The following is a 26,603-nucleotide window of genomic DNA, read 5'->3' on the forward strand; positions in this document are numbered from 1 at the left end:
CCGCGGGGCCCGGTTCAAGGGTCCCCCGGCCCGCTCACAGCCTTGCTGGGGCTGGGGGAAGTGGGGACTCTGTGCCCAGTTCCTCAGTTCCAGGAGTGCAAGCTGAGGGCTCTGTGACCCTGCAGGGGGGCTGGGCGGCTCTTCCCGCTCCCCCGCAGCCCGTGGCGGGTAGGACCCCCGCGGCCGGGAGCTTCTAGGACCGTTCACAGGGAGCGCCCGGAATTCCTGTCCAAGCCCTGAAATGCCCGCGAGCTCGGGGTGCCCTACTCTGCGCCTGAGCCTGTTCTAGAAGGGCCGCAGGCAGCGCGGGCTGCACACCACCCGAAGGGGTCGGGGAAGCGGTTCCTGGCGCAGCCCCGCGGCCCAGGGCAGACACCCGGGTCACACCCACCGGGCCTGCGACCGAGGCCCTCGCCCCGGAAAGCCCCGCCCCAACGGCCCCGCCCCGGAAGACTCCGCCCAAGCCCCGCCCCTCCAGGCCCCGCCCCGCCCCACCAGTCCTGCCGGAGTCTGCACCGAGTAAGGAGCACCGGTAAGAGGCTGCGGGGTTCTCTGGGGATGCAGGAGTGTCCCTGCATCACCGCCGGGGCCACAAGGGCGGACGGGGGCAGTAGCTCCTGCTGGCCCCCGGCAGGGGTCTCCTGAGCCCTTCGCTGCCCCGCCAGACTCACGCCTGCTTTCTCTCTCGCTTTCCTTCTCCCTCCCCAAGGCTGGAGGCATCAGCCTCCCGGCCCAGCCAAGGGGAGCCGCCAGCCCCGGCCTGTCCTCTTCCCGAACTCTCCTGCGGGAACCTCCCTGTGAGTTGTGGGCCCCCCAGATGTGCTGGGGAGTGACGGGGTGTGATTCCCTGCTGACACCCTCTGGCAGGTGGGCTGCCTTAGGCTCCCGGACACCCCCCCTGCGGGCTCTGCCACGGCAGGTGGGGTTGGGGAAACATGGACAGGTAGGGAGTGAGCCCAGGGTTCAGCTGCCCCGGCCTCCCTCGTGGGCCAGGGTTTGCAAAGCAGCTGAGTGGGCAGCCGGGACGGCTCTGGCATGGCCGTGGTGGCAGGGCAGACCCTCGGGCCCGGCCATCGTACCCAGGAAGGCCAAAGGAGGCGGCTGTTGTCTTCAGGATCTCTGCCCCCTGCACCCTGCCTTGTTCACAGCTGAGTGACGCCAGGAAGCAGGCCCAGGGTACGAAGGCTGTCCTAGCTCGTGACGCTCACCTGGGGCTAAAACCCCGGGGATCTGTCCCCAGGACGGAGGGGGCCCCGAGGTGGGGAGTCTACACCCCAGCCTACAGCAGGCCTTGCGCTGACCCGAGAGTGAGTGCTCCCGCTGGAAGCAGTCCCTTCGTCCCGGTGGCTCAGCTCCCGCCAGGCTCCTGCAGTTTTGTGGCTGCGGGGCTTCTAAGCCTGTGTCCAGGGAAGAAACGTCGCTGCCCTGAGGAGCGCCAGCCCTCCAGGTGAGGGCCAGCAGCTGCCCCCCAGTCCTTGCCTGGCTGTGGCCCCTGCCTGGCTCCTCCCACTTGGATGGGGGCCAGCAGGGGTACAGCTGCTGTCCCTGCCCAGTGGCCTCCTGGGGGCGGGTCAGGAATGCAGCAGGGAGGGGGAGCAGGTGACGGCCCCGTCTCAGGTGGTGGCGTGGTGGCACTGCGCCCAAGGGCCCCAGGAACTGCTGGGAGGAGGCCGGGCCTCTCAGCCATGTCGGCCGGGGGGTACAGGGATGCACAGTTCCTGTTCCCTGTGGCCCTGCCGACCCTCACCGCCCTGCCCCCAGGACTACATGCAGACACAGGACAGTAACGTCCAGTACAGCCGCTGGGAGCCGGGCAGCCAGGCCGGGGTCAGCATGGACACCGAGCCCAGCACCGGGAGTGCCTCCAGCTGGCGCGGGTGAGGCCCCCAGGGCCAGCACGGCCTCTCCCCCCTCCCCGCCTGTGTCCTTGCTCCTCCTGTTCCAGATGCCAACACCTGCCTGCGCCCGGGGCTGACCCTCCTCTTCCTCCTCGCCAGGCTCCTGGGTGCTGCAGCGGCCCCACCGGGTGCTCCCTGGGGCCTCTCTGGGAGGCTGCGTGTGGCTGTGAAGGCGCTGGGCGCGCTGGGCCTGGCCTGGGCCATCTTCATCCTGGGCTACGTCACCGGCTACTACGTGCACAAATGCAAGTGACCCAGCCTGAGGGCTCATTAAACACCGGCAGCGATGCTCCCGACTGTGTCCCAGTGGGCGCCGCTGGAAGGACGGCGGGGAGATGGGCTGTCCTCAGGGTGATCGTGGCCAGCTCTGTCCGTCCCACCTGGTCGAGTCCTGCCTTCTGTCCACTCTGACAATGACGACACCGTGGCCTCATGAGAGGCCTGGGTATCTCGTCGGACACGGAGACCACAACATCCCGGCCACAGAGGCCAAAGCTGAGTCCCCAAGGCCCGGGAGCCCCCTCACACCTCACCTGAGGCTTGACACGTTACGAGGGGCCTAGCTCAGTGGCCCCCCAAGCTGTCCGAGGGGGTAGACATCAGGGGCCAGCCCCTGGCTGAGTCAGAGGCCAGCAGGACCCCAAGTTACAGCGCCTGTCCCAAGCTGCACACGGGGTCAGGGGGAGAGGGGCGTGGACAGGTCAGAGCAGAGGTGGCAGGGACATTCTGCAGGGGCTACTGTCCAAGGGACCCTCAGCCAGCCATGCAGATGGTGGGGGGCTCAGATGCTCCCAGGGCTGGTGTGGTCCATGGCAGGGTGGGGGCCCGGGTAAGGACACGCCCCCAGCATCCTGCAGGCTCCGCCTGCTGCTCTGCTAGAGGTCCAGGGTGTGACCCGGGGCCCCGGGGCCAGGCCGCAGAGGCTGCCCCAGGTGCTGGCAGAGTCCAGTGCGGAGGCCATGTGCTGGCTCCAGACTCCAGGCTGTGGAGGGGTAGACTTGGGGACAGGGCGGCCCGAGGGCCACAGGAGGCTGCAGGGGCAGCTGATGGCCCTCAATGTCCCCAGACAGTGGCTGGTCCAAACTCAGCCGGGGCCAGGAAGGGGCCCTCAGGAGGTGCTGGTGGAGGAGGATGGAAGGACGCAGACTGTGGCCCTTGCTGTGGGGGCAGTGACGGAGCCTTCAGTGGGATGGACAAATGGATGCGCACGCTGGCCCCCACAGCTCAGGGGCCCCCCAGCCCACCCGCCAGTGCCCCAAGGGATGACGACTCCCAGACTCCAGCCAGCCCCCGCCTCTCTAGGATCCCTCAGTACCACACACAGCACCTGGCCACCTGCGGGTGTAGCCAGACAGGTGGCCATGCCCAGAGGGAGCCACCCTCTGATCGGGTGCAAGGTCCGATGTCCCCTCGGTGCTCGGTCACACGCTTTGGCGTCTGCCGAGAGCACTAGAAACAAAATGAAGGAAAGGACACACCAGCACCAGGGTTGGGTTAGAAAACTGTAATCAAAGGCCGTTTCCCACCGCTGTCCAGCTCTCATCCGGGGTGGCGGTGGGGCTGGAAGGGACCCCTCACAGGGATGCCCAGTGCCCGCTTGCGCCTGTCTGCTGAGAACTGAGCGTCTCAGCCCACTGCGCGCTTGCCACGCTGGGAGTCGTCTGTGGGTGTCTGTGATCCGGAAGATCCAGGAGGACACGGATGCCACCATGCCAGGTGACCCAGGCACACAATGACACGGTGTCCCTTAGCAGCATGGATGGGGAGCGGGGGTACGACGCACACAGCGCAGCCCCAAGGCGCAAGGCCACGCTCAGCGGAGCACCGTGACGTGGGCAGCTCCCAGGTCCAGGTCTGTCTTGGAGGGGTATACCACCTTCAGCTGCCCCTCCGTATCCACCACGCGGACCTGCTCCACCACCAGTGGACCCTCCCCGTCGCTTTCAGCATGGGGACTCGGGCTGGGCTGCGCAGGGGCTGGAGTGGTCTCGGTCTCCGTGTCTGACAGAGGCCCGTCCTCTCTACCGGACACGGCGGACTTGTTGAGTTCTGCCATTTTCTGCTCATGGAGGAAAAACACTCCTTACTGGGGGCAAGGCCACAGTGGGCCCGAGGCCGGGGCAGGCACTCACCAGGATGAGGGTGTCCATGATGTCCTTGCAGATCTGCAGGCTCGTGGCACTGGTCACTTCCAGGAACAGGGCACAGGTGGTCTTCTTAATCTGGGGGAGGAAGGCCAGTGAGCAAGGGCAGGCCCGGGCATGGGGCGGGCGCTGGGGCCGGCAGGGCGCACCTTGGTCTTCTCGCTGTTGGTGATGGGTGGGAAGGAAATGACCTGGCCGTCGGCGTCCACCAGGCAGGGGTAATTCTCTTTCCCGTCCAGCAGGTGCAAGTACCTGGGGGTGGGCGCTGGTCAGACAGTGCCTGCTCACGGTGCTTCCGGCAGGACACTCCAACTGACTCCCCGGGAGGGACAGCCTGGCCACCTGGGACCGCAGCTGGGCCCACTCCCCGACCTCGGGGGAGGGATGCCCTGCGATGACCCGCCTTCCCGGGCACTGCTGCCCTGTCACCTGTGCAGGCCTGACACGTTCTGCCGCTTCTTCTGCTTCCGGTGCTCCTCGGCCTCCAGGAGCAGCTGCCGCACCAGCTCTTGAGCCTTCACTTCTTTGCGCCCCAGGGGGATGATCTGGGGGCAGAGACAGTGGTGCTGGACAGAGCCACTAGACGTGGACGATTGGGGGGTCCCCGCCGTGGCCACAGCCCGTACCTTGAGGTCCTGGGGTGGCCGCGCGGTGTAGAGCAGTGGCCCGCGCACTGTCTGCAGGTCGTGGGTGGCGATGGTGGCCGCTGTGCGCTTCTCACACAGCTCCTCGTGCAGCTTCGTCTGCGCACAGGGCCGGTCAGTGCCAGGCAGGCCACACCCTCGAGGGGATGGTCCCCTCACGGGCACAGTGTCAGCCTATCCCTTCCCCAGCCAGCCCCATCCCTGCTGCCCCTCCACCCGCACCTACCTGCAGGGCGAGGAAGCGCTTGAGCGAGTTGCCCGGGTTCAGGTCCATGCCCCTGACCACAGCCCCCACGAAGTAGGGCCGCACATCCTTGACCTCAGGGCTGACCCTGACAGTCAGCGGGGTGGGGTTCTCGGCGGCGGGCAGCACCCGCAGGAGCAAGCGGCAGGCCTCGTCCACCGCGTCCGCCTCACCGCCCTCCCGCGGCCGCCGCTCCTTCTTCTTCTTGCGACCCTCGTCCTTGTCCCGGCCGCGCGCGCCCCGGCCCCCAGCGCGCAGGTAGTCCAGGATGGACTTCGTTGGGCAGCCGCCCACCATCTTCTCCAGCCGCCGGTCTCGCAGCCGGTTGCCGCGCAAGTTGATCTCCTTGAGCTTGGGGCAGTCGGCCAGCTCGGCCGGGACCTCGCTCAGCTCATTGTTGGAGAGGTCCAGCGTCTGCGGACAGTGGACAGAAGACCCCAGTCACCTCTCCAGGCTCTGCAGCCCCACAGCCCCGTCTGAGGCCAGCTGCAAGCACCGCTTGGAGGGAGGAAGATCAGTGCGGTTGGGGTGCCGGAACCTCTGCAGGAAAAAAAGGCCCTGCCCAGAGGGTCCAGGAACCAGAAAGAGCAGAGGCCAAAGTGCCGAAGGAATCGTGCAAGGGGCAGTGGCCAGAGATGGGGTGCAGCTGGGGGAGGAGTTTGAGAGCTGTGGGGGGAGCTGGGGTACAGCTGTGTGTGGGGCGGGAGCTGGGGTGAGGTGTTGGGGGGGGCCAGATCTGTGCCTGTCCCGGCACTGGACAGAACCAGGCCATGTCACCCAAGCCCCTGCGTTGGCACCCCTTTGTTTTGGGACGCGGCATGTGACTCCTTGCCATCTGGGTGGGCAGGGCTTGTCAGAACCAAGCCCTGTGCCAGACATGCCCTAACAGGGCTGGTCCAGGGCCGAGTCTGCAGGGATGCCCATGAAAGGGGAGGGCGGGGCTGTTCTGGTGGAGCAGGGAGGGTGCCACACTGGGGCGCGGCGGCTGCACCCCGATCAGCGCCAGGGGAGCGCCCCCAAGTGGCCGGTTGGTGTGCTGGAGGGGGGAATGCGGTGGAGGCGACAGCCGGGAGGGGGCACACCCACCCGCCAGGTCTGAGGCTGCAGGGAGGTGCCGCACCCCGCATCTCGCCCGGCAGGTGTGAGCTGAGGCCGGGGCGGGGGGCGGGGGTGGCGCGCCAACGCCTTGGGCGTCCGGAGCCGGGAAGGGGGCGAGGCGTGACCCCCCACCCGCGCGTTCCGCCCTGCCCGCTCACCTTGAGCGCGACCAGGTGGGCGATGTCGGGGCTGAGCTCGCACAGGCAGTTGTCGGCCGCCGCCAGCTCGCTGAGCAGCGGCAGTGCGCCGGGGAGGAAGAGCGCGGCGGGGAAGGCCTGCAGCCGGTTGCCCGTGACGTTGAGGCTCTGCAGGCGCGGTGCGCAGCGGGCCAGGTCGGCGGGCAGCTCGCGCAGCCGGTTGCCGCTGAGGTTGAGGCTCTGCAGCTGCGGGAGGCCCGGCGGCTCGGCCGGCCCCAGCCCCTGGCCCGGCGGCAGCGCCTCCAGCGCGTTGCCCGACAGGTCGAGCACGCGCAGCGCGGGCAGCGGCCCGAGCTGGGGGCTGAGGCCCGGGCCGAGCGCGTTGCGCCGCAGCACCAGGCTGTGCAGCTGCGGGAGGCCCTGCGCCAGCCCCGGGCCCAGCTCGCGCAGGCAGCCACAGCCGCTCACCTCCAGGTAGTGCAGCAGCGGCAGCGTGAAGAGCCGCGGCGGCAGCCGCCCGCCCGCCGCGCGCACGCGCTCCTCCAGCCCCGGCCCGGCCAGCAGCAGCTCGCGCCGCCGCTCGCGCTTGGCCAGCTCCAGCTCGGGCCAGCCCTTCGGCACCGCTGCCGCCGCCGCCGCCATCGCGCCGCCGCCCCCGCCGCGCAGCGCTTCCGGGGCACGGCGCGGCTCTTCCGGTAGGGCGGCGCCGGCGGGGCCCGAGCGGGGGCTAGAGCGCCGCCGCGCGGGCCCCGGGGGAAGCGCGCCCTCTGCCGGCGGTCTGTGGAAGTGCCGCCCCGCAGGCCCGAGGGCGCGTTCTCTTCGGCGGCAGCGCCGCCGGGCGCCACTCAGTGACCACCGCAGAAGCGGCTGTCCCCCGGGGCGCCTGCGCGAGGAGGCCGCCGGGCCCACGGAGCACAAAGCAAGAGTCTTCAGCCGATATTTGGCCCGTGACCTCACCGCGGGGGCCTCATGGATTCCCCCCTGTAGGGCAGGTGGTGCCTGCGAGACTGGAACGGGCGCAGATAGATGCTAACCCTCCCCACTGAGGGCAGCAGAGCCGGGCGCCCCTGCATCCTCCCCACCCGGGATGGGGCAGCCTCCCTGTCCCCGGAGCAGCCCCTGGGTCCTGACTACACAAATAAAACAAGTGTGGGAGGGCGGACAGCTTGTTTCTGCCTTGTTTCCCCAGTGACAGGCCCCGCAGTTCTTTCCTTTTCTGATCCATCAGAAAGGAAAGAACATTCTAGGTCCTTTTGTCCAGACCAAGGGGCAGGGCTCTGGTTGGGGGCAGCGTGAGTTCTGCCACTTCCCCACCAAGGGCCAGTGCCCAAGGGGTTGGAGGCAGCCACCCCCCCATGTGCATCCTCCCCGCCCCCCGAACTTCTTCCCCCACTTTCTTGGCTGTTAATTTGGGCCAGTGACCCACTGCTTCTTATAATCTTGAAATAAAAGACAAACATCCAGTGATACTTTTATTACACTGACATCAGGGAATGAACAGCCCCTGAGCTCTAAGACAACAAAAATATATTGGCTATTTTGTAATCCTGTACCTGAAATAAAGACAAATAGAAAACTAGGTTAAAACATTAAAAAGTTGCAAACTTTCATCAAAAGTGTTTACATTTGTACTCTAATACGGAATGTATAGCTACAGTTCTTGTTAGATTTAGTAGGTGCATTCTGAAATGATAAACAAAACAAATATTAACTATTCACAACATGAACAAAAATGCAGTAAGCCATCACGGTTGCAAATGTAGAGATCTGCTTCCAGACAGCTGTAGTGCCGTTACCCTGGTTCCTTATGGTGCCTGACTGAAGGTTTTAAGGGCTGTCGGTCACAGCCAGGAGGCATTCCTAGGGAAGTACATGATTTTCTCATTTTCTCATAACCCTCCAGCCTCAGACTTTGAAAAGTATCTGCTGCTGCCAATTGCTGAAAAGTGAAATATTCTAACAAATTTAGTTATAAGAGAGAGAACCATCATGTCATTGGCTGGAGGGCAGAGAATGATTCCCAGGTGCCTTTTCTCCCATCCGCGGAAGTGTCTGTGCTGTCAGGCCAGGCACAGCGGTCATCCTCTCTGGAAACCCAAGGCCGCGCCAGCTGCCCGCCTGGCCAGGACCTATTTTTCGCTGCAGGGGCAGTGGCTGGGGCTGTGCCCGCCCAGTAGGTGACACTGCGGCCCCACCCCGAGGCCCCACCCTGTTCTCGGCCGACAGAGGTTGTCAGAGGCTGTCTGCCTCCACGTGGCCCTTTCACCTGGCACCCATGCCAACAGCCCCCATGCCCCGCCCCCCTCCCACGGTCTCTGGTTTGCTTTCATGGTTCGGGCTGTTGGGATGCGCAGGGGCAGAGCTGTGTGGGCAGGGTTGGGTGGACACAGAGGCGGAGCAGGGGAGCAGTTGAAGGTCTGTGCGGAGTTTATTTCTGATCTCACGGGCGGAGCCCACGGCCATGTGGCCTGGGGCTGGGGCTTCGGGGCGTGGGGGTGCAGCTGGGGGTGGTCCGGACGCCCCCGTGTTGGGCGGAGGAGGCAGGCTGTGCAGGGTGAGGATGCGGGTGGCAGCGGCAACATGGGGGTACATCCCAGGCACAGGGCGGGCCTGCCCGGGGTGGGCAGTGCAGGGCTCCCAGGATGCCCGGCTCTGGCAGAAGGTGCTTGGGTCACGCCATCACCGCTTCAGGTAGGTCCGGCTGGAGTTCTTGCTCAGGCCACCCTTTGGGGTGGGGATCTTACTGCCCATCTTAGCGCCGGCGCTCACTGCTTTCATCCCTACCGGGCCTTTGCCTGAGGTGGAAAGATACGTGTCACACGGGCAGTCACAGCCCTGGAGAGGCTCCAGGGTTGGCCTAAGCGGGGAGGATAGTGGCGTGGGGGTCCTCGGGATAGCCCGAGGCAGTGTCTGTGCCCACCATGGTGCCCGCAGACTGTATCCCACACATACCCTATTTTCCATTCTTTAAACACCTCAGGGGCAAGTCTGGGAATTCCTTGCAGGGCCTCTAGGCCTGACCACATGGGACTGGACAGAGGGCCCTGTCAGCAGAGGCTTTGGCCAGAGGTGCTTACCCGGGGGCAGGGCAGGTCCCCTGGGTGCCACGTGTGTCCTGCGCAGATTCCTGGTGCAGCCGCCAGGACCCATCAGGTGAGCCCTCCACGCCTGCAAGGTGATAGCACTGTCGGGGGGCGGGGGAGGGCACCACAGGGCCCCCACGGTTCCCACAAAAGGGAGGACATGGGCCTCAGCAGGGGCGGTGATCTGAGCCTGAGCCCGTGCAGCCAAGGCACCTGGCACAGAGAAGCCCTGAGAGGGCGTGGCTGCCCCCACTGTACCAGGCAGCTTCCCCCATCCCGGTAGGGGTAGGGGCAAGGGCAGGGCGGGGTGCCTCACCTCCTCCCCAGGGGTGAAGTTCTCATGGCACAGTGGGCAGCGGCTCGCCAGCTTCTCTGGCTTGGCAGCTGGAAGGGTTTGGTGAGCAGTTAGTCCCAGAGCCTGGCAGCGCCATGGGCAGAAAAGGGGGCCCTGGGCAGTACTTGGGCCCCTGCAGAGTCTGGGTGTAGTGGGGTGTCTGGGCAGAGTTGGAGGGTCTGGGCGGCAGGGCTGAGGTTGGGCAGCACGGGTACACGTGGGCGCCAGGGATGAGATGTGGGTGGCAGGGGTGAGGAGCGGCAAGGCAGGGTGGGGTGTGGGTGGTAGGGATCAGCTGTGGGTGGCAAGGGTGCAGTATGGTTGCAGGGGCTGGTGTGGGTATCAGGGGTGAGGTGTGATGGCAGGAGAGGGTGTGGGTGGCAGGGGTGAGGGATGGCAGCAGGGTAGGGGAGTGGGTGGCAGGGTGAGGCATGGTGGCAGAGGCAGGTGTGGCAGCAGGGGTGAGGCATGGCGGCAGGGCGGCCGGCCCCACTCACGCTCGCACTCCTTTGCCTTTATGTGTGCCGGGAGGTCTTGCTTTAAGATGGCCTCTCCGCAGCGGTAGCATTTTCCAAACTCGTCTTTCTTGTCACACTCTGTCAGCAGGTGCTCGGTCAAACTGGCGATTTCCACCACCTGGTCCCAAGAGGGAGGGGGGGCAGTGGGGGTTACGGGGGCCCCAGAAGTGTTCCCTGAGGCCTTGCCTGGGGTCCTCAGCTCCAAGGCACGTGCTGAGGGAGGGCCCAGGAGCCGTGGGGAGTTCTGGGGGTCCGGCAGAGAGCAAGAGCCATGCCCCCCGCACCGCGAGGCTGAGGCCGGTGGGTCCCAGGGGCAGGTGCGGGGTGGTGGCCACACTCTCCTCCTATATCCTGGGGCTGTATCTCCGTGCGGTCCCTCTGGCCGGCGGGCACAGGCCCCAACCTCTACAGCACTGGCACGGGGGCACCGGTGGCAGGAGTGTGGCCCACGTGCCGGACACTGGACGCAGGCGGCGGTCACGTTGATGCCACCCCCCAGCTGGGGGTCTCTGGGCATCCTGAGGGGGCTGGGGCCTGGTCGAGGCGGCACCGGGCAGAGGTGGAGCTTGAAGGCGTCCAGCTGCCCAGGTGCTGCATGCCAAAGAGGGGCTGGCTGGGGGCTATCAGACTCGAAGAGGGGCGACCGTTACCCCAGCAAGGGCTGCCACACCCTGAGTGGCTGCACGGGACAAATGAAGACGGGGCGAGTGTAGACTGTGTGGAGACAGGGCACGTGCGGAGATGGGGTACGGGGTGTGTGTGGGGACTGTGGAGACGGGGCGCGTGTGGGGACTGTCTTGGAGCTGCCTGACCAGGCTGTGGCTGTCAGTGTGAGCACAAGGCAGAGCTCTCGGCGTGTGTGTTTGTGGGTGCGTGTGCACAGCATGCGTGTGAGCATGTGCGTTGTCCGTGGCTGACCTGCTGGCAGTGGCCGCAGCGCGTGAGCATGAGGCAGTACTTCCAGTAGTGCAGGTCCAGGCCCTCCTCAGTGAAGGCGTCGTTGCGCTCCCCACAGAAGATGCACAGCCTGAGTGGGCAGAGCAGCAGGTGAGGCGCCGTGCCCGTGCCCGCCCCCACCCCGGCCTCCTCGACAGGAGCTCCGGCCCCAAGAGCTGCATCTGGGGTTGCCTGACCGAGTCCACTTCGTCCCGGTGTGGCTACTGGTTTGGGTCTCTGCCAGGCCAGTGCTCGCACCTCCCGTGGCGCTGGGAAATGCCTGCGCGTGCGAGTGCCTGCCTGGGGACCCTTCACGCTGCAAGGCTCCCCCTGCAACTGTCCACGGACTCCCCGGGGCTCGGCAGCAGGCACTCACTTATCCAGGTAGTGGGTATCCGGGGTTTCCGGGGCGTCGGTGGTGGCCACTTTGTTCCCTGGAGAGTCTAAAGGTGTCAGAACACAGAAGTCCCGTGACCATGGCGACCAGCCCATGCCCATGTCCAAGGTCGGCGGGGCTTGGACCCGACTCCCGCGCACTTTACAGGCTCCCTCTTCCCTTCTCTTGGTTTCCGGGTGGGGGTGCTTGAACCACACCTGGTGGTCTCAGGGCTGACACCCGGCTGAGTGATGGTCACTCATGGGAGGACGCAGGGGACCATTGTGGCGCCAGGGAGCCAGCCCAGGCTGGCCATACATGCAGGGCCAGCAGCTGCCCACCAGCTCCGGCTCTAAACGGACGTAGTTTAGGTGATGCTGTGACAATTGGGGTCCCACCCTGGCCCAGAGCAGCCCACCATGCTCACGTGCCTTCAGTCAGGACCTTCACTGTGTCACTCTCTCGCTCCTACGGAGACACAGGGGGAGCAGGGTGAGAGGCAGCGGCAGAACGGGGGGAGCGACCCGGGGAGAGATGGGGGTACAGAGACAGGGAGACGGAGGCTGGGGGGAGACTGAAGCGGCGTCCACGGCGCACAGCTCCCCCCGCCACTCGGTTGGCTCTTTCCTCCCCCGCCTCTGGCACAGCTCCTGTGGGAACTGGCCCTGCCGCCTCTTCTTCCTGTCCCCCCGACCGAGGCCCCTCAGAACCCTGGATGTGTTTAGGACTCTGGCCACAGCCGGCCCTGCGCAGGGCTGACTCCCATCTCTGCGCTCAGTCAGCATTCCCATGGTGCTCGGGAGCCATCTGGGGTGCTGGTGATGGCCACGGGCCAGCTGTGTGCGCTCAGAAGCCTGGTCAGTCAGGCACAGGCAGGTGGGCAGCAGCTGTGGCCCTTGGGGTCCAGCTCTCTCGACTCCCGTCATCACAGCCCGAGAGGGAGGCCAGCACCGCGCTCACCTGGGCCTCGGCCTCGAGCTCCCTCAGGGCCGCCAGCTGCCCCTGCAGGTCTCGGATCTCCTCCTTCTTTCGCTTCTCTGCCTCCTCCGTGGCTGCCTTCCTCTGTGCCTGGTAGGGAAACGGTTTCTCCGTTAGGAGGCTCCTCGGGCAGCCTGAGTCCCCGCAGACCGTCTGACACGCCAGCCTCGGCCGCAGCAGCAGCGCCGCTCACCAGGCTCACGGAAAGGTCGCTGCCGGGTCCTGGGCTGGGATGACGCCTGTCACAGAGGGGACACGAGGCTTGCAGGCAGAGCGGGGACCCCGCTGAGGGCGCACAGGCCAGCCCGCCCCAGGGCGCTCACCCTGAGCTCGGCGTCGGTGGGCCGGCCGTCGATCCGCGCGAAGCCCTCGAAGATGGTTCTGTAGAGCACGTTCTTGCGCGTGGCGGCATCGTCGGGCGGCATGTGCTCCAGGACCACGGGGCGGTGCTGCCGGTACAGGTCCAGGATGATCTGAACTGCTGTTTCCCGGACTTCGTACACGCGATGCTCCAGGGCGCTCACGGTGAACTGCAGAGACAGCGCGAGGGTTGGGCAACTCTGGCCCATGTGGTGCCGCTCTGCCCTCCCGAAACTCAAGCAGTTCCAGGGCACAGACCCCACAACGGCTCATCTCGTGAGACCTCAGGACGGCGGAGGCCGCGTCACCTGGCACAGCCCTGCTGAGCGGGGGGACGTGTTGCTATGTCCCAGAGCCCAGAGGGCAGGAGAAGATGCAGGTGGCAATGATGTCACCTGCTCAGGAAGTGATGGGAGCAGAGGTCGCTGCACTTGTGGGAGGGTCGGCTGTGCCGGCCGGGCAGTGGACAGAGTCCGACTGCCATCAGAGAACATGCCTCTGGGGACGAGCCCGAGGCTGCGCCGGAGGCAGCCGGGCCAGGAGTGGTTGGGACTGGGACACTGCCACACTCCAGAGGCCGGGAGCCCAAGCCCCAGGGAGCATGATCGACAGACAGGCAGAAGGGGACAGACAGTGCTCTTTTCCTGGGTACTGCAGGAGCCTGGGCAGGTCTGTGTGGCCAGGGCCGGTAAGCCCGGTGAGCAGTGTCTGTGTGGTTGAGGGTTGGTGAGCCTGGTGGCCAATGTTCGTGTAGCCAGTGAGCCCAGTGGGCAGTGTCCATGTGGTTGGGGGTCGGTGATCCCGGTGGGCAGTGTCTGTACGGCCGGGGCTGGTGAGCCTGGTGGGCAGTGTCTGTGTGGACGGGTTGGTAAGCCCGGTGGGCAGTATCTGTGTAGCCATGGTCGGTGAGCCTTGTGGGCAGTGTCTGTGTGGCCTGGGTCGGTGAACCCAGTGGGCAGTGTCTGTGTGGCCGGTGAGCCTGGTGAGCAGTGTCCATGTGGTTGGGGGTCGGTGAGCCCGGTGGGCAGTGTCTGTGTGGCTGGGGTTGGTGAGTCCAGTGGGCAGTGTCTGTGCGGCCGGGGTCGGTGAACCAGGTAGGCAGAGCCTGTGTGGCCAGGGTTCTGGCCCATCAGCAAACCTTCCCATTCCTATGCTGGTTCCCGGGTGATGTAAGCACAGAAAGTAACCACTTCCGTGGCCTCTGAGGATTGCAGAGCAGACTGGGACGTGTGTACCTTCATCACGGCATCTGGAGGGAAGCCCTCGCTCTCGGTGCCCAGGTCACGCAGCAGCCGTGCCAGCAGGCTCATCTGGCTCAGGGCCAGGTGCGGGGACGCGTTGGCCTTCAGGGGCTGCAGCAGGTATTGCGGGATGATCTGCAGAGCCTTGACCTCCTTGGACAAAGCCATTTCCTGCAGAGACCAACACCACGGGGTCCCTTGGGGGCTGAGGGCCTGGCCAAGCAGTGCTCGGCGGCTCTCGGTCTGCTGTGTCCCCAGAGCCATACCCCAAGGGGTCGGCTTTCCCCGTGCCCGTTCTCCGGATCTCAGTTTAGTCGTTTTTATTGGAAAATGACAGAAGCAGCTTGGTTGGACACTCGGAGTTAAGACCGAATAGAGGGGAGACAGGACGGTGAGAGGGATGATGGGCAGCTGGAACCCGGAGCTAAAAGTCCCGATTTCCAGTGAAATGAAACGGCAGACAAGCCAGAAATCCACAAAAGCAAGCCATGAGCATCCAACAGACAGAAACTTGGTGAAACACGTTACAGGAATTTAGATTTTCTTTTCTCAGGTGCCTGAGCCTTGAGAAAAAGGCTTTCTGACTTCTGAAGCACTGGGGCAGGAGAGTAAGGCAATGCCTGGGTGCGAGGACAGGGAACCCCCCCCCAACCCCCAGTTAGACCCCACTCATCCATTCATTCCTTGCCCCTCCCCCCCAGACACAGACAGACAGACAGACAGACAGACACACACACACACACACACACAGAGTGACGGCCGTCCCATCAGGGGCCCAGAGTGCATGCCTGGGGGGGTTCTGGGCTGGCTCGTTGTGGCGTTGGGTGCCCAGGCCCCGCGGGGGTAGGGCTGCCAGTGAGGCTGCATGCGGTCACGGGCACTGAAGTCCTCTATAGGTGACTGCAGAACAGGCTCGGTGTGGGGGCACCACCCTTCTCTGAAGCCCGAGGGGCCGACCCCCAGACATGGAGCCTGCCCGCCCCCGTTTCTCTTGCACTGATTCTGGACACAGGAGCCCTGAGAAAGTGGATGAGCCTGCAGGACGGACACGCATGCCAAGGGACACTTCCAGCAGGATGCGTGCGGATGGACGCCCAGCGTCACGGGCTGACCCCGAGCGAGGCACAGCCACACACACCTGGATGAAGTTGGAGGCCATGAGGCGCAGGCGGGCGGACGAGTCTCCAGTCCTGGCCAGCAGCGCGGGGATGGTCCTCTCCACGCAGTGCGCGGCCTCCGGCCTGCCCAGCCTATGCTTGGGCACGAACTGCGTGACCAGCATCTTCAGCAGCTTCAGCGAGGCCTGGAAGACCTGGGGGATGTGTGGGAGGCTCAGTGCCGGGGGGGAGGCTTGGCCTCGGGGCCACACTCGGCGGCTACACCCCCAGACCCCCGAGCCCGAAGGCCAGAGGAGACAGTGACCCTCAAGTCCCCGGGCCAAGCCTCCTTGGGGCTGGAGGCGCTGTGGGCGGCAGCCAGGAGGACAGAGCGAACGGTGTCTGGACCCCGGGCCGTGGTGCGGGGACTCACCGGGGTGACGACATCCCTGATGGCTCTGCGGACAAGGAAGATGGCCGCCCTTAGTGCACTCCTGAGCTCCTCCCTGGGGGCGCCCACAGGCATCCCCGCCAGCTGCTTGGAGAGGGCCAGCAGTGCGTCCTCCCGGTATGACCACGTCCTGGAATAGGCACCTGCCACCTGGCACAGAGCACGAAGGCCGGTGACGCCGCCTGCCGGGCACCGAGCACGAGGGGCCGTGACACCCGCATGCCGGGCAACGAGCACAAGGCCGCGAGGCTCAGGAGGTGCGCTGTGCCGCCCGTGGGTGAGCCCGCCACTGCCCGCCTGCTGCCCAAGTGCCACCTGGGCTTCTCACCAGCGTCTCTCCCAGCACCTCGATGGCCGAGCCCGCCTCGCGCCAGGCCTTCTCCGTCAGGGGCTCGGGCTCGCCCACGGGGCCGCTAGGGGCCTCGCCGACGTCAGGGTCGCTCTTCTCCGCTGCCGCCTGCTGCTGGCGTGTGGTGGGCAGTGGCCTCTCGTCATAGGGCAGGGACTCGAGCTGGAAGGGACAGACAGGGCATGGGGCTCCCCTCCCGCAGGCCGGTGGCTGGGAGTGTGAGGCCACAGCGACAGTGGCCACACCCTGGGCTTCAGTGGCTGTACCAGGGAGACGCGACGCCAGCTCACGAGCAAACATGAGCCTGTGGCCCTGCCACTGCAGGCGTCCACAGCCGCGCCCCTCGCCAGCGCCCACAGCGCCCGGCAGTCCCGGACAGTGGCTGTGATCTCGGTTGGCTTCCCGCTCCCCGGCCTTTCCTGCGAGCCGGAAGCTCATTACTACCCGCCGGGCCGGCTGCCGGATCAGAGGAGCAAGAACTGCCTTTTGAGGACACTGCCGCTTGCTCCTGAAAGTCAGGCTCTATTGTTACAAAGTTACTCTGCCTTTCACCTGTAACAGCGGCAGTAAGTGAACAAATTACCTTTCCTGAGTAAAACTGTAAGACCTGCTTTCCTCTCAGCACTTTCAGTAAATTAAAAATACAAGAAGAAAGTCAGAGCAACATTCCTTTTATAAAAGTTACATTCTAATTTTCTAAGTCATTTACTAAAACATTCACTCTTATCATCAGAAAAAATGGCAACTCTGCGGAACTGAGAGCCGCATCCTCTGAATCATGTTTGCAGACTCTCCCAGTCCCCCGAGGGCGCCTCTGCTCTCAGCCTTGACTATGTCCACCACGCGGCCTGACACCTCTAGGCTGTCCCCACGAGCTGGCCCTCGGCCCCCTGCATCCTGAGCCTGGATCATGGGCTGGCTGTCTCCTGGGCTGGGCCGGGCCTCAGACTCACACCTGCCACAGCCGCGCCCACCCTGTCCACAAAGGCGCCCGGACAGCCTACCCGGTTCCTACTGTCCTCTGTAGGGGGGTGACGAGTGCTGTGGGGGACTGGCTGGGACAGACTGCTCCAGGCACAGGCTGGGCTGCGGGAGGGCAAGGGGCCCAGAAGGGGGCACAGCCTGACCCTTTCGGAAGCCCGCGATGGGGAGGGGAGTCCCATCCCCCAGGCCTCCCCAGCAGTCCCCTCCACAGATCAGAGGTAGGACGGTCCAGTCTCCTAGGACAGGGCATCCGTAACCCTCTCGGGACTCCTGCAAAGCCAGGCCCCGTGGCTCTGAGGCATGGGGTCTTGCCTCACCCGCCCAGAAGCCACTGGGGTCAGTGGACACTCTCGCCAGGGTCCCAGCCCCGTTATCCCCACGCAGCCTCCAGGGCAAGAATCGGTCCCATCTCCTGACAGGATCCTGAGACTTCCCAGCTGGTGACAGAAACTGCTGAGAAGCCGGGCGGACTGGACACATCTGATTAGGCAGCAGCTCCCCGATGACACGGTCCAGAGCCTCCCTCGGGCCTCTGTGGGCAGCAGACGGCAGCGCCCACCCCCACCCCAGAGGGCCTTGTCCAGAGCGAGGCGGCCACAGCCTTTCAGGTCACTGAGTGGACAGCAGAGGGGCAACTCACACTGGAGAGACAAGGGTGGGATCTCATGGAGACAAGGACTGGGCCTGGCCCATGGCCTGACAGGGCGCATCCTGCAAGTGTCCCATGTCTCGAGAGGGTGTGTCCTGCATCCTGAAAGGGTGCATCCCATAAGTGTCCCATGTCCTGCAAGTGTCCCGTGTCCGTTAAGAGGCTGTGTCCCATGAGTGTCTCGTGTCCTGAGAAGGCGTGTCCTGTTAGTGTCCCGTGTCCGAGAGAGTGTGTCCCATGAGTGTCCCATGTCCTGACAGGGCATATCCTGTGAGTGTCCTGTGTCCCGAAAGGGCGTGTCCCATGAAGTGTCCCGTGTGGTCAAGCTACAGCACCTCGTGCTCAGAGTGGGAGCTGAGGTGGACACCAGAAGAGACCAAGCTCCATGGACGCTACTGGGCTGCTGCATCAAACCTACCTGAACCCCCCAGAGTCCCCGACAGTCCTGGCAACCAAAGCCAATGAGCTCCCTGTTTCCGTCAGCTTTCTACTTCAGCACACCCCCTACGGTCCCGGGGATCCACTTCACACACATTTCCCGCCCGGTTCCCCGTGGAGGTGGCGCGCGGGCGAGGGTCTGCCCTGTCGGAGGAGCGGGCCTGTCCTGCTGGGCAGACCAGCCCCCAGGAGAGCCCTCAGCATGCCCAGGGCCTGCCTAGCTCACATCCGGCGGGCAGTCCTGAGGCCAGCGGCCCCGACGCAGCAGGGTGGGTCGCTTACCTGGGTGCTGGGGCCAGGCTCTGCGGTGGGTGGCGAGCGTGTGACTGGGGCCCGCCGAGGGGCCACCTCCAGAGCGAGCGCCGGAGGCTTCTCCAGGTCTGCCGGGAGCAAGTGCCGGGGGCTGCCCGAGGGGACAGGGGGCCGCATCTGGGGAGAGGGGCGCCGAGTGCCCCAGGTCAGGCTCCGGGGACCCTGCAGGCCCGAGGGGGTGGCCTGGGGTGCAAAGCCTCTGCTAGTGCTGTCCCGCATCTACACATGCTGCTGGGGCCTTTGGCACCAGAGACGTTCCACACTCTGAGCATCGTCCCGCACTGTGCTTTGCCGGTGGGGAAGGGAGAAAGCTGAGGGCCCCCGGCCTGCCCCACCTCCCCGCAACAGCCCAGGGCGCCCCTCCCCCCCACACCAGCTCGAGGTCCCCCTCCCCCACGCACCAGCCCGGGGTCCGCCCTCCCCCACGCACCAGCTCGAGGTCCACGAGGCCGTGGCGCTGCAGCTGCGCATACACCTGGGCGCGGTACTGCTCCATCTGCTGCTTCTTCTCCTTGGCCAGGTCGTAGTCCTCCTTCTCCACGGCGCAGCGCTTCTCCACCTCGTAGCGCCCCAGCCGCTCACCCACCTGCACACAGGCTGCTGCCGTCAGCCTCCGGCGCAGGATCCCGGGCCCTCCTGGCGCCGCTCAGCCCCGCCTCACCTTCTGCAGGTCCGCGATGGCCTGCTTGAGCTTCTTGGCATAGTCATAGCGCTCCTCACGCACCGCGGCCCGCTTCCGCTCGTCCAGCCTGCGGATGAGCTGCGCCACCTCCGGGTCTTGGTACATGTCAAAAGCCAGGTCATCCAGGGGAGAAATGTAGTCGGACTTCCTGGAGGAGGGGGCAAGACTGCAGTGACTGCAGAAGTATGAGTGTTCTGGGGTCAGAGTGAGAGCACGGAGGGGAGGATGTTAGCCTTGCACTAGGGTCGATCCCGGGGGTCCCATATGGTTCTCTGGGCACCCCCAGAGTGATTCTGTGCCAGGAGTAAGCCCTGAGCACTCCCAGGTAAGACAATGAAGTCAAATACTGAAGTGTGGGTGCCCGTGAGGTCGGGTGGTCAATGGCCCCAGGAGCATCAGTCAAGGGCACACTGTGGCCATGACTCCTGCCCGCTGCAGTTCAGGGTCACAAGGAGCCTGTGTGTGCGTGTGCCTGCGTCCATGTGTGTATGCGTGCACGCACATGTATGTACGCTACGTGTGCGTGTACACGCGTGCCTGGGTATGGGTTGTGGGTGGATGAATGATGCTCCCTGAGGAGCAGGCGGGTGCAGGCGAGTTCCCAAGTGTGCAGGGCAGCCGAGAGGGGCAGCTGCCGCAGAGTGAACACCCCCCACTGGGCACCAGGCACGAGCCCTCTGGTCCTGTGGAACGCCAGGGCATGATACCAATGTCCCGGTCTGACATGGGCCGGGCGGCGGGTGAGGCCAGGCCGTGGGCCCCAGGCTGTGTGGGGAAGCCCAGAGCATCTCCACAGGGACTTAGGGGAGAATGTGCCAACGAATCCCCCAGGCCGCAGGGCAGCCCCCTGCCCCCAGGCCTCCGAGTGGCTGTAGGTCCTGGCTGCATCCACCCACTGCAGCCCGTGCTCAAGTGCGGGCCCCCCAGCACTGGCCCAAGAGCTCGGGCACTCCCGAAGTTGGATGGCTGGCAGGGAGCTAGGGTGCCAAGGACACACCTGGGAGCAGGGAGATCCCTCTGGGAGTGTCTGTCCGGAGAGCAACAGAACATGGCGAGGACAAGGCCATGGAGGAGCCACGCTGGGTCTGCCCTGCCACCCCCCTTGGGCCAAGAGGGGGCTGGCATCGCATGGCCTTGGGCAACAGTCCCAGCAGAATTGCAGCCACCTCGCCTCGGGTGTGGCTGGATGGAGCTTAGGAGACAGGCTGCTCCCCCCACCCCTTCCAAGCCGGCCCCTGGAGTGGGGCCCCTGCAGTAACAGGCAGTGGGCACATGGGGGCGCCCTGGCGCAGAGGCGGGAGGGGTGGACCAGCGGCTCCAGGCCTGGGATGCACAAAGGGCGGAGCGGACCTCGGGCTGCTTAGGACCAGTCCCCAACGTGGGGTCCCCTAAGCACCGCCGGAGAGACCCCGAGAGCAACACTCAGGGCCGTGAACCCACGTGGAGCTGCCCAGCCGGGGAATGACGCTGGTGGCACCTTGCAGGGTCGCTAAGCCCCGGCAGCTTCTTGGGAGGCTGGGGGCCTCTTCCCTGACCTGGGCAGCTCGGGCCCCCAACAACGGCTCTCAGGGCTCGGCCAGCTCCAGGTGTGGGTCGGGGGCATTTGGGTAACCCCCTTTTCAGGGGACACAGCGGATGCCGGCGCTCTTACCCCACACTTGTCCCTTCCAGAGCCGGGTCCTCTGCGTGGTGGCCCAGGTAGTGATCGATGAGCTTCTCTCTAGTCGTCTTGGGGCAAAGACCAACCATACTGAGTGTCATGGCGAAGAGGTCCGTGCTGAGCCCGAGGGAGGGGCGCGTGCGGTGTGGGTGATGGGGACCCCCAGGCAGACCCAGTGATGTCCCCCAGGGAGGCGGCCCCTGACTCACAATGTTGCTCTCATCCCCGAAGTCTACAGGGTCCCCGATGATGTTGATGGCGACCAGGGCCACCTAGAGCAAGCAAAGGCCGCGTTGGGGAAGGGGCCGGGTGTGACTCGGCTCTGTAGCCTAAAGCCCTGCCAAAGGCCCCGTGCTGGCTGTGGTCACCGAGACCACCTTTCCACACACCGGGCAGAGTGTGGCATGACGGCCCCTTGGGCACAGCCGACCCAGCACTTCCAGGCCCTGGATCCGCTTGGACTGACGCTGAAGCAGAGGCGGGAAGAAGCCCCGTGCACCCCCAGGGTGACACAGAAACGAAAAACTAAAAGTCATAAAATCGCTACCCGGGCCAGCGATGCAGTTGGCGTGCAGGAGGCCCGGGCTGAATCCCAGCTCTGCCAGCAAGGAGCCCAGCACTGTCAGGTGTGGCCAGGAATAAGCAAACAAAAGCCCTGTGTCTGTGAAACCGGAAAGCAACTCTGTAACCCTAAGCAGAATCATTTTAAGAGCGCATCTTTGAAATTTTTAAATTACGGGATCAAACAGCTAAGCAACTTAGTGTGAGGTGAGGGAGGGTCGGAAGAAGGAACGGTGCTGCTGCGCGGTTAGGGAAGGGCCGTGCTACGACACAGGGTGAGGACAGGACATCGGTGACGTGGGGCAGGGATAGGTGAGGGAGGCTGTAGTATGTGTGCGTGAGAACGTGAGAACGTGAACGTCTATGTAATGTGTCTATGTAAATGTGACTGCGTCAGTGTGAACGTGAATGTGTATATGACTGTGTGTGACTGTCACTGTGTGTGCCCGTGTGAGAGAATATGACTGTGGGAATGAGTGTGTGAGTGGACTGTCATGGTGACTGTGTCAGTGTGTGTGAGTGCGTGTGCATGTGAGATTGTAACTATAAATGAGTGTATATATGACTGTGTGACTGTCAATATGTGTGCGTGTGTGACTGTGTCAGTGTGTGTGCATGTGAGAGAATGTGACTATGTGTGTGCCTGTGTGCGGACCGTGTCCATGTGTGACAGGGTGTGAGTGTATGTGTGACTGTGCCTGTGTGCGTGACTGTGTCAGTGACAGGGTGTGAGTGTGTGTACGACTGTCAGTATGTGAGTGCGACAGGGTGTGCGTGAAGTGTGTGTGTCCTCTGAGCACACGAGGCTGGGTGACAGTGAAGACTGGCAGTGTCCACACCGTACACAGGGGCAGGTTTATTAGGGAGCAGGAGAGCAAAGCGCGGAGCAGGCAGGAGCCCGGCTGCCTCTCCTCGGGAAAGCCTCCCTCACGTTCCCGCCTTATACTTAGACGCGTCCAAAATAAGCTGTTACTAAAAACATCCACGTTTTCCCTTTTGTCTTTTAACCGTGTTAATGCCTGGGTTCTGACATACTGAACCCCTCCTGGGTTCTCGCTTTCTCGCTAGTGAGACTAGACCCATGGGGAACGCTTTTTCTTTTCTTATTTTTCGTTTCTGGGCCACAGGGAAGGCTCAGGGCTATTCTGGGTCAGCGCTCGGGGTTCACTCCTGGGGTGCCTGGCAGAGCTGTGGAGGAAGGGCCAAAGCTCCAGCCTCTCACCCGTCTCGAGGTCCTGCGGTAGGGGTCTGGCCCGTTTTCTGCAGAGGGGGGCGGCAGGCCGCAGGGTTGGGGGTGTCTGTGCTGAAGCAAGACTCATCTGGGTGCCCTGGCAGCAACGCTATGGTGCTGGAAGCAGCTGTGGGTGGTTTGGTCCTTTGGTGGGTGTCAGGGCACAGCTGTGAGCTGCTAGGCCACCAGGGCACGTGTGCGTGAGAATCACAGGTGGGAGGAAAGAGAGGGTGGCCTGGGATGTCCCCCTCCCGCGTCCCCGCCCACAGTGGCCCGGGCTCTAGTGACCCTCCCCAGTCCAGCACAGCCTCTGAGGGTTCATGGGGAGCCTGGCTCTGCTCTGGGGAGATGAGGCTGGGCGGGGAGGGTCGTACCTGGTTGTAGATGTTGTACTTGTTGACATGGTTCTGGTGGAAGATTAGCTTGAGGAACTGGCCCACAGCGTCCACGTACACGGATTTGAGCTCCCGTGCTCTGCAGCCCGTCTTCTCATTGTCACAGAGCGACACATAGCTGGAGAGAGCGCCGGGTGGTCAGCCAGGCTGGCCAAGAGCTGCCCGCAGAGCCATGTGCCACGGCTGAGCTCAGCCAGTGCTCAGGCCGGCCTGCTGCCGGGAAACGGGGAAGCGGGGAGGGGACAAGGGGACATGGGGAGGGGACAGGACACGGGGAGGGGACAGGGGGCCTCACCCGAGCCTGCGGAAGCGCTCGGCCGGGTAGGGCGCGAAGTACTCGGGCAGACTCTCGCTGACGTAGAACTCCACCTTGCTGGCGATCATGTGCTGGTGCGCAAGCAGCTGCAACTTGCGGATCCGGCAGCGCTCCACCATCTGGAGGACGATCTCCTGAGGGAACTGACAGAACCTGGAAGCGAGGGCGCCGCTGGGGCCGGGCCTGGCTCCTTAGCCGCGGGGAGTCCAGGGGGCTGTGCCCAGCAGGTGCAGGCCTTGGGCCACTGGGGATCTTTTTTCTTTTTTTTTTTCTTTTTGGGTCACACCCGGCAATGCTCAGGGGTTCCTCCTGGCTCTGCACTCAGGAATTACTCCTGGTGGTGTCGGGGGACTCTATGGGATGCTGGGAACCGAACCCCGGTCGGTTGCGTGCAAGGCAAACGCCCTCCCTGCTGTGCTATCACTCCAGTCCCTACTGGGGCCCTTTGAACAGCCACTGGAGCACCATCCAGGTACACAGCCACCGAGTTCCCAGAGCAGCCGGCAGTGTGGACTAGGGCTTCCGTGCCCACCAGGGCTCTGGGCACTTGGTGCTGGCCACACTGGCTCACCAATGAGTGATTGCACGTTGACTGCGGGAGGGAGGCCCCACCACCATGCCCTGCCGGTACTCAGTAGCCCTGGGTGCCCCTGGGCCTGAGAAAGTGAAGCCCCCTCTGCAGCAGCCCCAGGGGTCCCGCCCAGGTCCCCCTCATCCGCAGCTGCTGTCTTGGGGCTCCTCTGTGCCCACATTCCCCATGGACACACAGGCGGGGCGGCGCCCACCTTGGAGACCTCCAGCCGCTGACGGTCGGCGCATGCACCATGAGCTCCCGGGCACTGAAGCCGTCCTCGTGTCCAGATGAGCTGGCGACCACAAATCCGATCTTGTGGGGCATCGTGTAGCACTGCGGGCAGAGGCCCGGTGAGAGGACGGCCGGAGGAGGGCACCTGGGGGGTGGGGGCCGGCTGAGGGGCGGCAGGAGAGTGCATCCCGCTGCGTCCCTACCTCCCGGGATCTTGAGGGAATGCCCGGAGCCGCCCGCGCCGCACCCGCTGTGAGCTTCCACTCCCCTTTTTCTTTCTTTCTTTTTTTTTTCTTGTTGAGATAGAAACACAAAAGTTTTTTTGGCATCAGACAAAACGCTCCAGCAGTGGGGTGACAGAGTCACGGGGATCAAGGGAAGCGGCCTGCGACATCAACCATGCACAGGGGCTGGGTAGGGGGATGGACAGGCGAACAGCGGCAGGCAGGGACAGCACGTGGGGACATGGCTGGACGTGACCATACCCGGGCCCTGCCATCCACGCCACTGTAGATGCGCCCAGTTCCTGAGCTACACCCGGAGAAACTGCCATCAGGGGGATGTGGGCCCCAGGATGAAAGGCTCCTTTCAAGGCCCTGGCAGCCACGTGGGGCAGCAGACATTAGCCCCGATGAGCTGGGCCCTGGGTGTGACCCTGCACTACATGGCCTCAGGGACCCCAGCACCCCAGGTCACAGGGCCAGCCAGTGGCTTGGGCTCTGTCCCTGGTCCCCAGGTCTTCCAGATGTGCCCAAGGCCCAATGGTATGTGGACTCGGTCGCTTTCTGGCGACGAGTGGTGTGGGGTGAGGAAAGGCACCGCCATCATAAGGGTGACAAAAGGCCTCTGGGACAGCACGACCCTGTCACTCTGGAGACTCACCCCACGGGCTGTGAAGCGGACACACAGTGTGCGGGTCCAGAACCTTAAGGAACCAGGCACGTATACAACCCCCCCAAAACCAGGTGTGGCTACAGCACTGGCTGGACTGCTGGCCGGCTGCGCCACGTGTGCTGGAATGGATGGACATGCGCAGGGGCAAATGCCCAGAGGAAAGCCCCCAGGGCAACCTGGAACCAGTGGCCAGGATCAAGGACCAGCCAGGATGCAGTTGACACCTGCCCCCACCCCGTGGACCCTTCTCCGGGGACTTGGTTCGCCCTGCACTTACGCCCAGGCCAGCTCCTTGGGGGACAGCCCTGAGCCCTCCACTCCCAGCAGGCCGCTGCCCTGTGCCTTGGCCCCATCCCCACCAGCTCAGGACGGGGACACATGGGGGGTGGGCACTGTGACAGGCACCACCGCAGGGCCTGAAAGATCAGCCGCAGGCAGCCTTCACACCCCGATCCTGGGGCAGGCGGGTGCTGTGTGTGGTGCAGGCAGGGGATGGGGGGCATCTGGGGTGCAGTGAAGGGGTGGGGGAGCTGGAGGATGCTGGGGTGTCGAGTGGGGTGTGGGACAGGGGATACTGGGAACTGTGGGTATAGGATTGGGATACTGGGGTGCTGTGGAGTGTAGGGTTGGGAAAATGGGGTATAGTGTGGGTAAAGAATGGGGGTAACTGGGGATCTGCGTGGGGTGTTGGATGGCCAGTAGCCCGGGGTGCATGTGGGGGGCTGTTCGGTAGGGGATCAGTGGGGTTCGGCCTGGGTATTTGTTTTTCCCTCAGTCACGCTCCGTCCCGGGTCCCAGAAAAGCGCCCAGAGCTCGGCAGGGTCTTGGCCTGAGGGGCCCCCAAGCTCCTGGCCCTCTGCAGAGCCAAGACGAGAAGGGGGTCGTCTTGCGCCCGCCGTGGAGGCTCCAGCACGGGGCTTCCTAAACCCCAAATAGGGAATTCCAGGAAAAGCGACTGGGAACCGTGCAGGGCAGTGAGTCGCAGTGTCCGAAGGTTCCTTCTGCAGCCTCGGGTCGCGGGGACCCCCGACAAAGGCCCTTCTTGGGCTCTGTAACGCTGCTGGGCCCCCTGGACGGGCCAGCGGAGCCCCGGGGACCGGCCAGCGGAGCCCCGGGGACCGGCCAGCGGAGCCCCAGGGAACGGTCAGCGAAGCCTTGCGACCGGCCAGCGGAGTCCCGGGGACCGGCCAGCGGAGCCCCAAGGACTCGGCCAGCGGAGCCCGGGACCGGCCAAGCGGAACCCCGGGCCTCGGCCGGACGCCGCGGACGCGCCCCCGCTCGGGTACCTGCTCGGACAGGGGCTCGGCCCGCGCCCCCGACGTCCCCCGCCGCTCCTCCGGCAGGCTTAGGTGGCGCCTCCGCCGCTGCCCCGGGCCGGCCCGCAACCCCGAGCCGCAGCGGCGGTGGCAGCGGACGAGCAGCCCGGGGCCGCCGCGCCCAGCGCCCGGGCCACGACCGCCGCTCTCATGACAACCAGGCCCGCCGCCCGCGCCTCCGCGCCTGCGCAGCTCGCGGCTCGGGCTCCCTCTGGCCGGGGCCTGCTGGGTAATGGAACGTCTGGCGCCGGCCGCGCCTGCGCACGACGCGGAGCCGCCGCTCGCCTCCCTGTGCCTTCTGGGTAATGGAGTTTCTAGGGCGACAGTGGCTAGTGCACAGGGATGGACAGGTCCTCCGCTTTCCTCTAGCCTCCCGGGTATCGGGCTTGTGGAGAGGCGGTGGAGGGGTCTTTGCACCACAGGAGCTTGCGAGAAGTAATGTAATTTCTAGGAGGCGGGGCCTGCGCACAGG

The 26,603-nt window shown here is 64.8% G+C and overlaps 3 protein-coding genes across 3 annotated transcripts; 1 reads left to right on the forward strand and 2 right to left on the reverse strand.

The window, feature by feature from the left end:
• The first annotated feature begins 1,387 nt into the window (after nucleotides 1-1,387).
• On the forward strand, nucleotides 1,388-2,151 carry SMIM1 (small integral membrane protein 1 (Vel blood group)). Its single transcript, XM_056128573.1, has 3 exons — nucleotides 1,388-1,447; nucleotides 1,762-1,877; nucleotides 1,998-2,151. The coding sequence occupies exons 2-3, from the start codon at nucleotides 1,768-1,770 to the stop codon at nucleotides 2,149-2,151; spliced, it is 264 nt and encodes an 87-aa protein (XP_055984548.1). The 5' UTR covers nucleotides 1,388-1,447; nucleotides 1,762-1,767.
• Nucleotides 2,152-3,525: 1,374 nt separating this feature from the next.
• Nucleotides 3,526-6,821, reverse strand: LRRC47 (leucine rich repeat containing 47). The gene is made up of 7 exons (XM_056128362.1): nucleotides 6,187-6,821; nucleotides 4,913-5,344; nucleotides 4,669-4,785; nucleotides 4,472-4,587; nucleotides 4,192-4,294; nucleotides 4,031-4,120; nucleotides 3,526-3,957 (listed from the first exon to the last, which is right to left on the reverse strand). The coding sequence occupies exons 1-7, from the start codon at nucleotides 6,805-6,807 to the stop codon at nucleotides 3,712-3,714; spliced, it is 1,725 nt and encodes a 574-aa protein (XP_055984337.1). The 5' UTR covers nucleotides 6,808-6,821; the 3' UTR covers nucleotides 3,526-3,711.
• A 1,938-nt stretch (nucleotides 6,822-8,759) lies between these two features.
• Nucleotides 8,760-26,315, reverse strand: CEP104 (centrosomal protein 104). The gene is made up of 22 exons (XM_056128346.1): nucleotides 26,102-26,315; nucleotides 23,902-24,023; nucleotides 23,096-23,269; nucleotides 22,780-22,918; nucleotides 20,823-20,885; nucleotides 20,605-20,681; nucleotides 18,933-19,101; nucleotides 18,702-18,857; nucleotides 18,242-18,388; nucleotides 15,868-16,050; nucleotides 15,522-15,689; nucleotides 15,130-15,303; nucleotides 13,986-14,162; nucleotides 12,714-12,920; nucleotides 12,373-12,480; nucleotides 11,844-11,880; nucleotides 11,413-11,479; nucleotides 11,019-11,127; nucleotides 10,080-10,218; nucleotides 9,565-9,632; nucleotides 9,243-9,333; nucleotides 8,760-8,960 (listed from the first exon to the last, which is right to left on the reverse strand). The coding sequence occupies exons 2-22, from the start codon at nucleotides 24,012-24,014 to the stop codon at nucleotides 8,845-8,847; spliced, it is 2,682 nt and encodes an 893-aa protein (XP_055984321.1). The 5' UTR covers nucleotides 24,015-24,023; nucleotides 26,102-26,315; the 3' UTR covers nucleotides 8,760-8,844.
• Nucleotides 26,316-26,603: the final 288 nt, after the last annotated feature.

The sequence above is a fragment of the Sorex fumeus genome, unplaced genomic scaffold (assembly GCF_029834395.1).
Source record: "Sorex fumeus unplaced genomic scaffold, SorFum_2.1 ptg000064l, whole genome shotgun sequence".
In the NCBI taxonomy this organism is placed as follows: Eukaryota; Metazoa; Chordata; class Mammalia; order Eulipotyphla; family Soricidae; genus Sorex; species Sorex fumeus.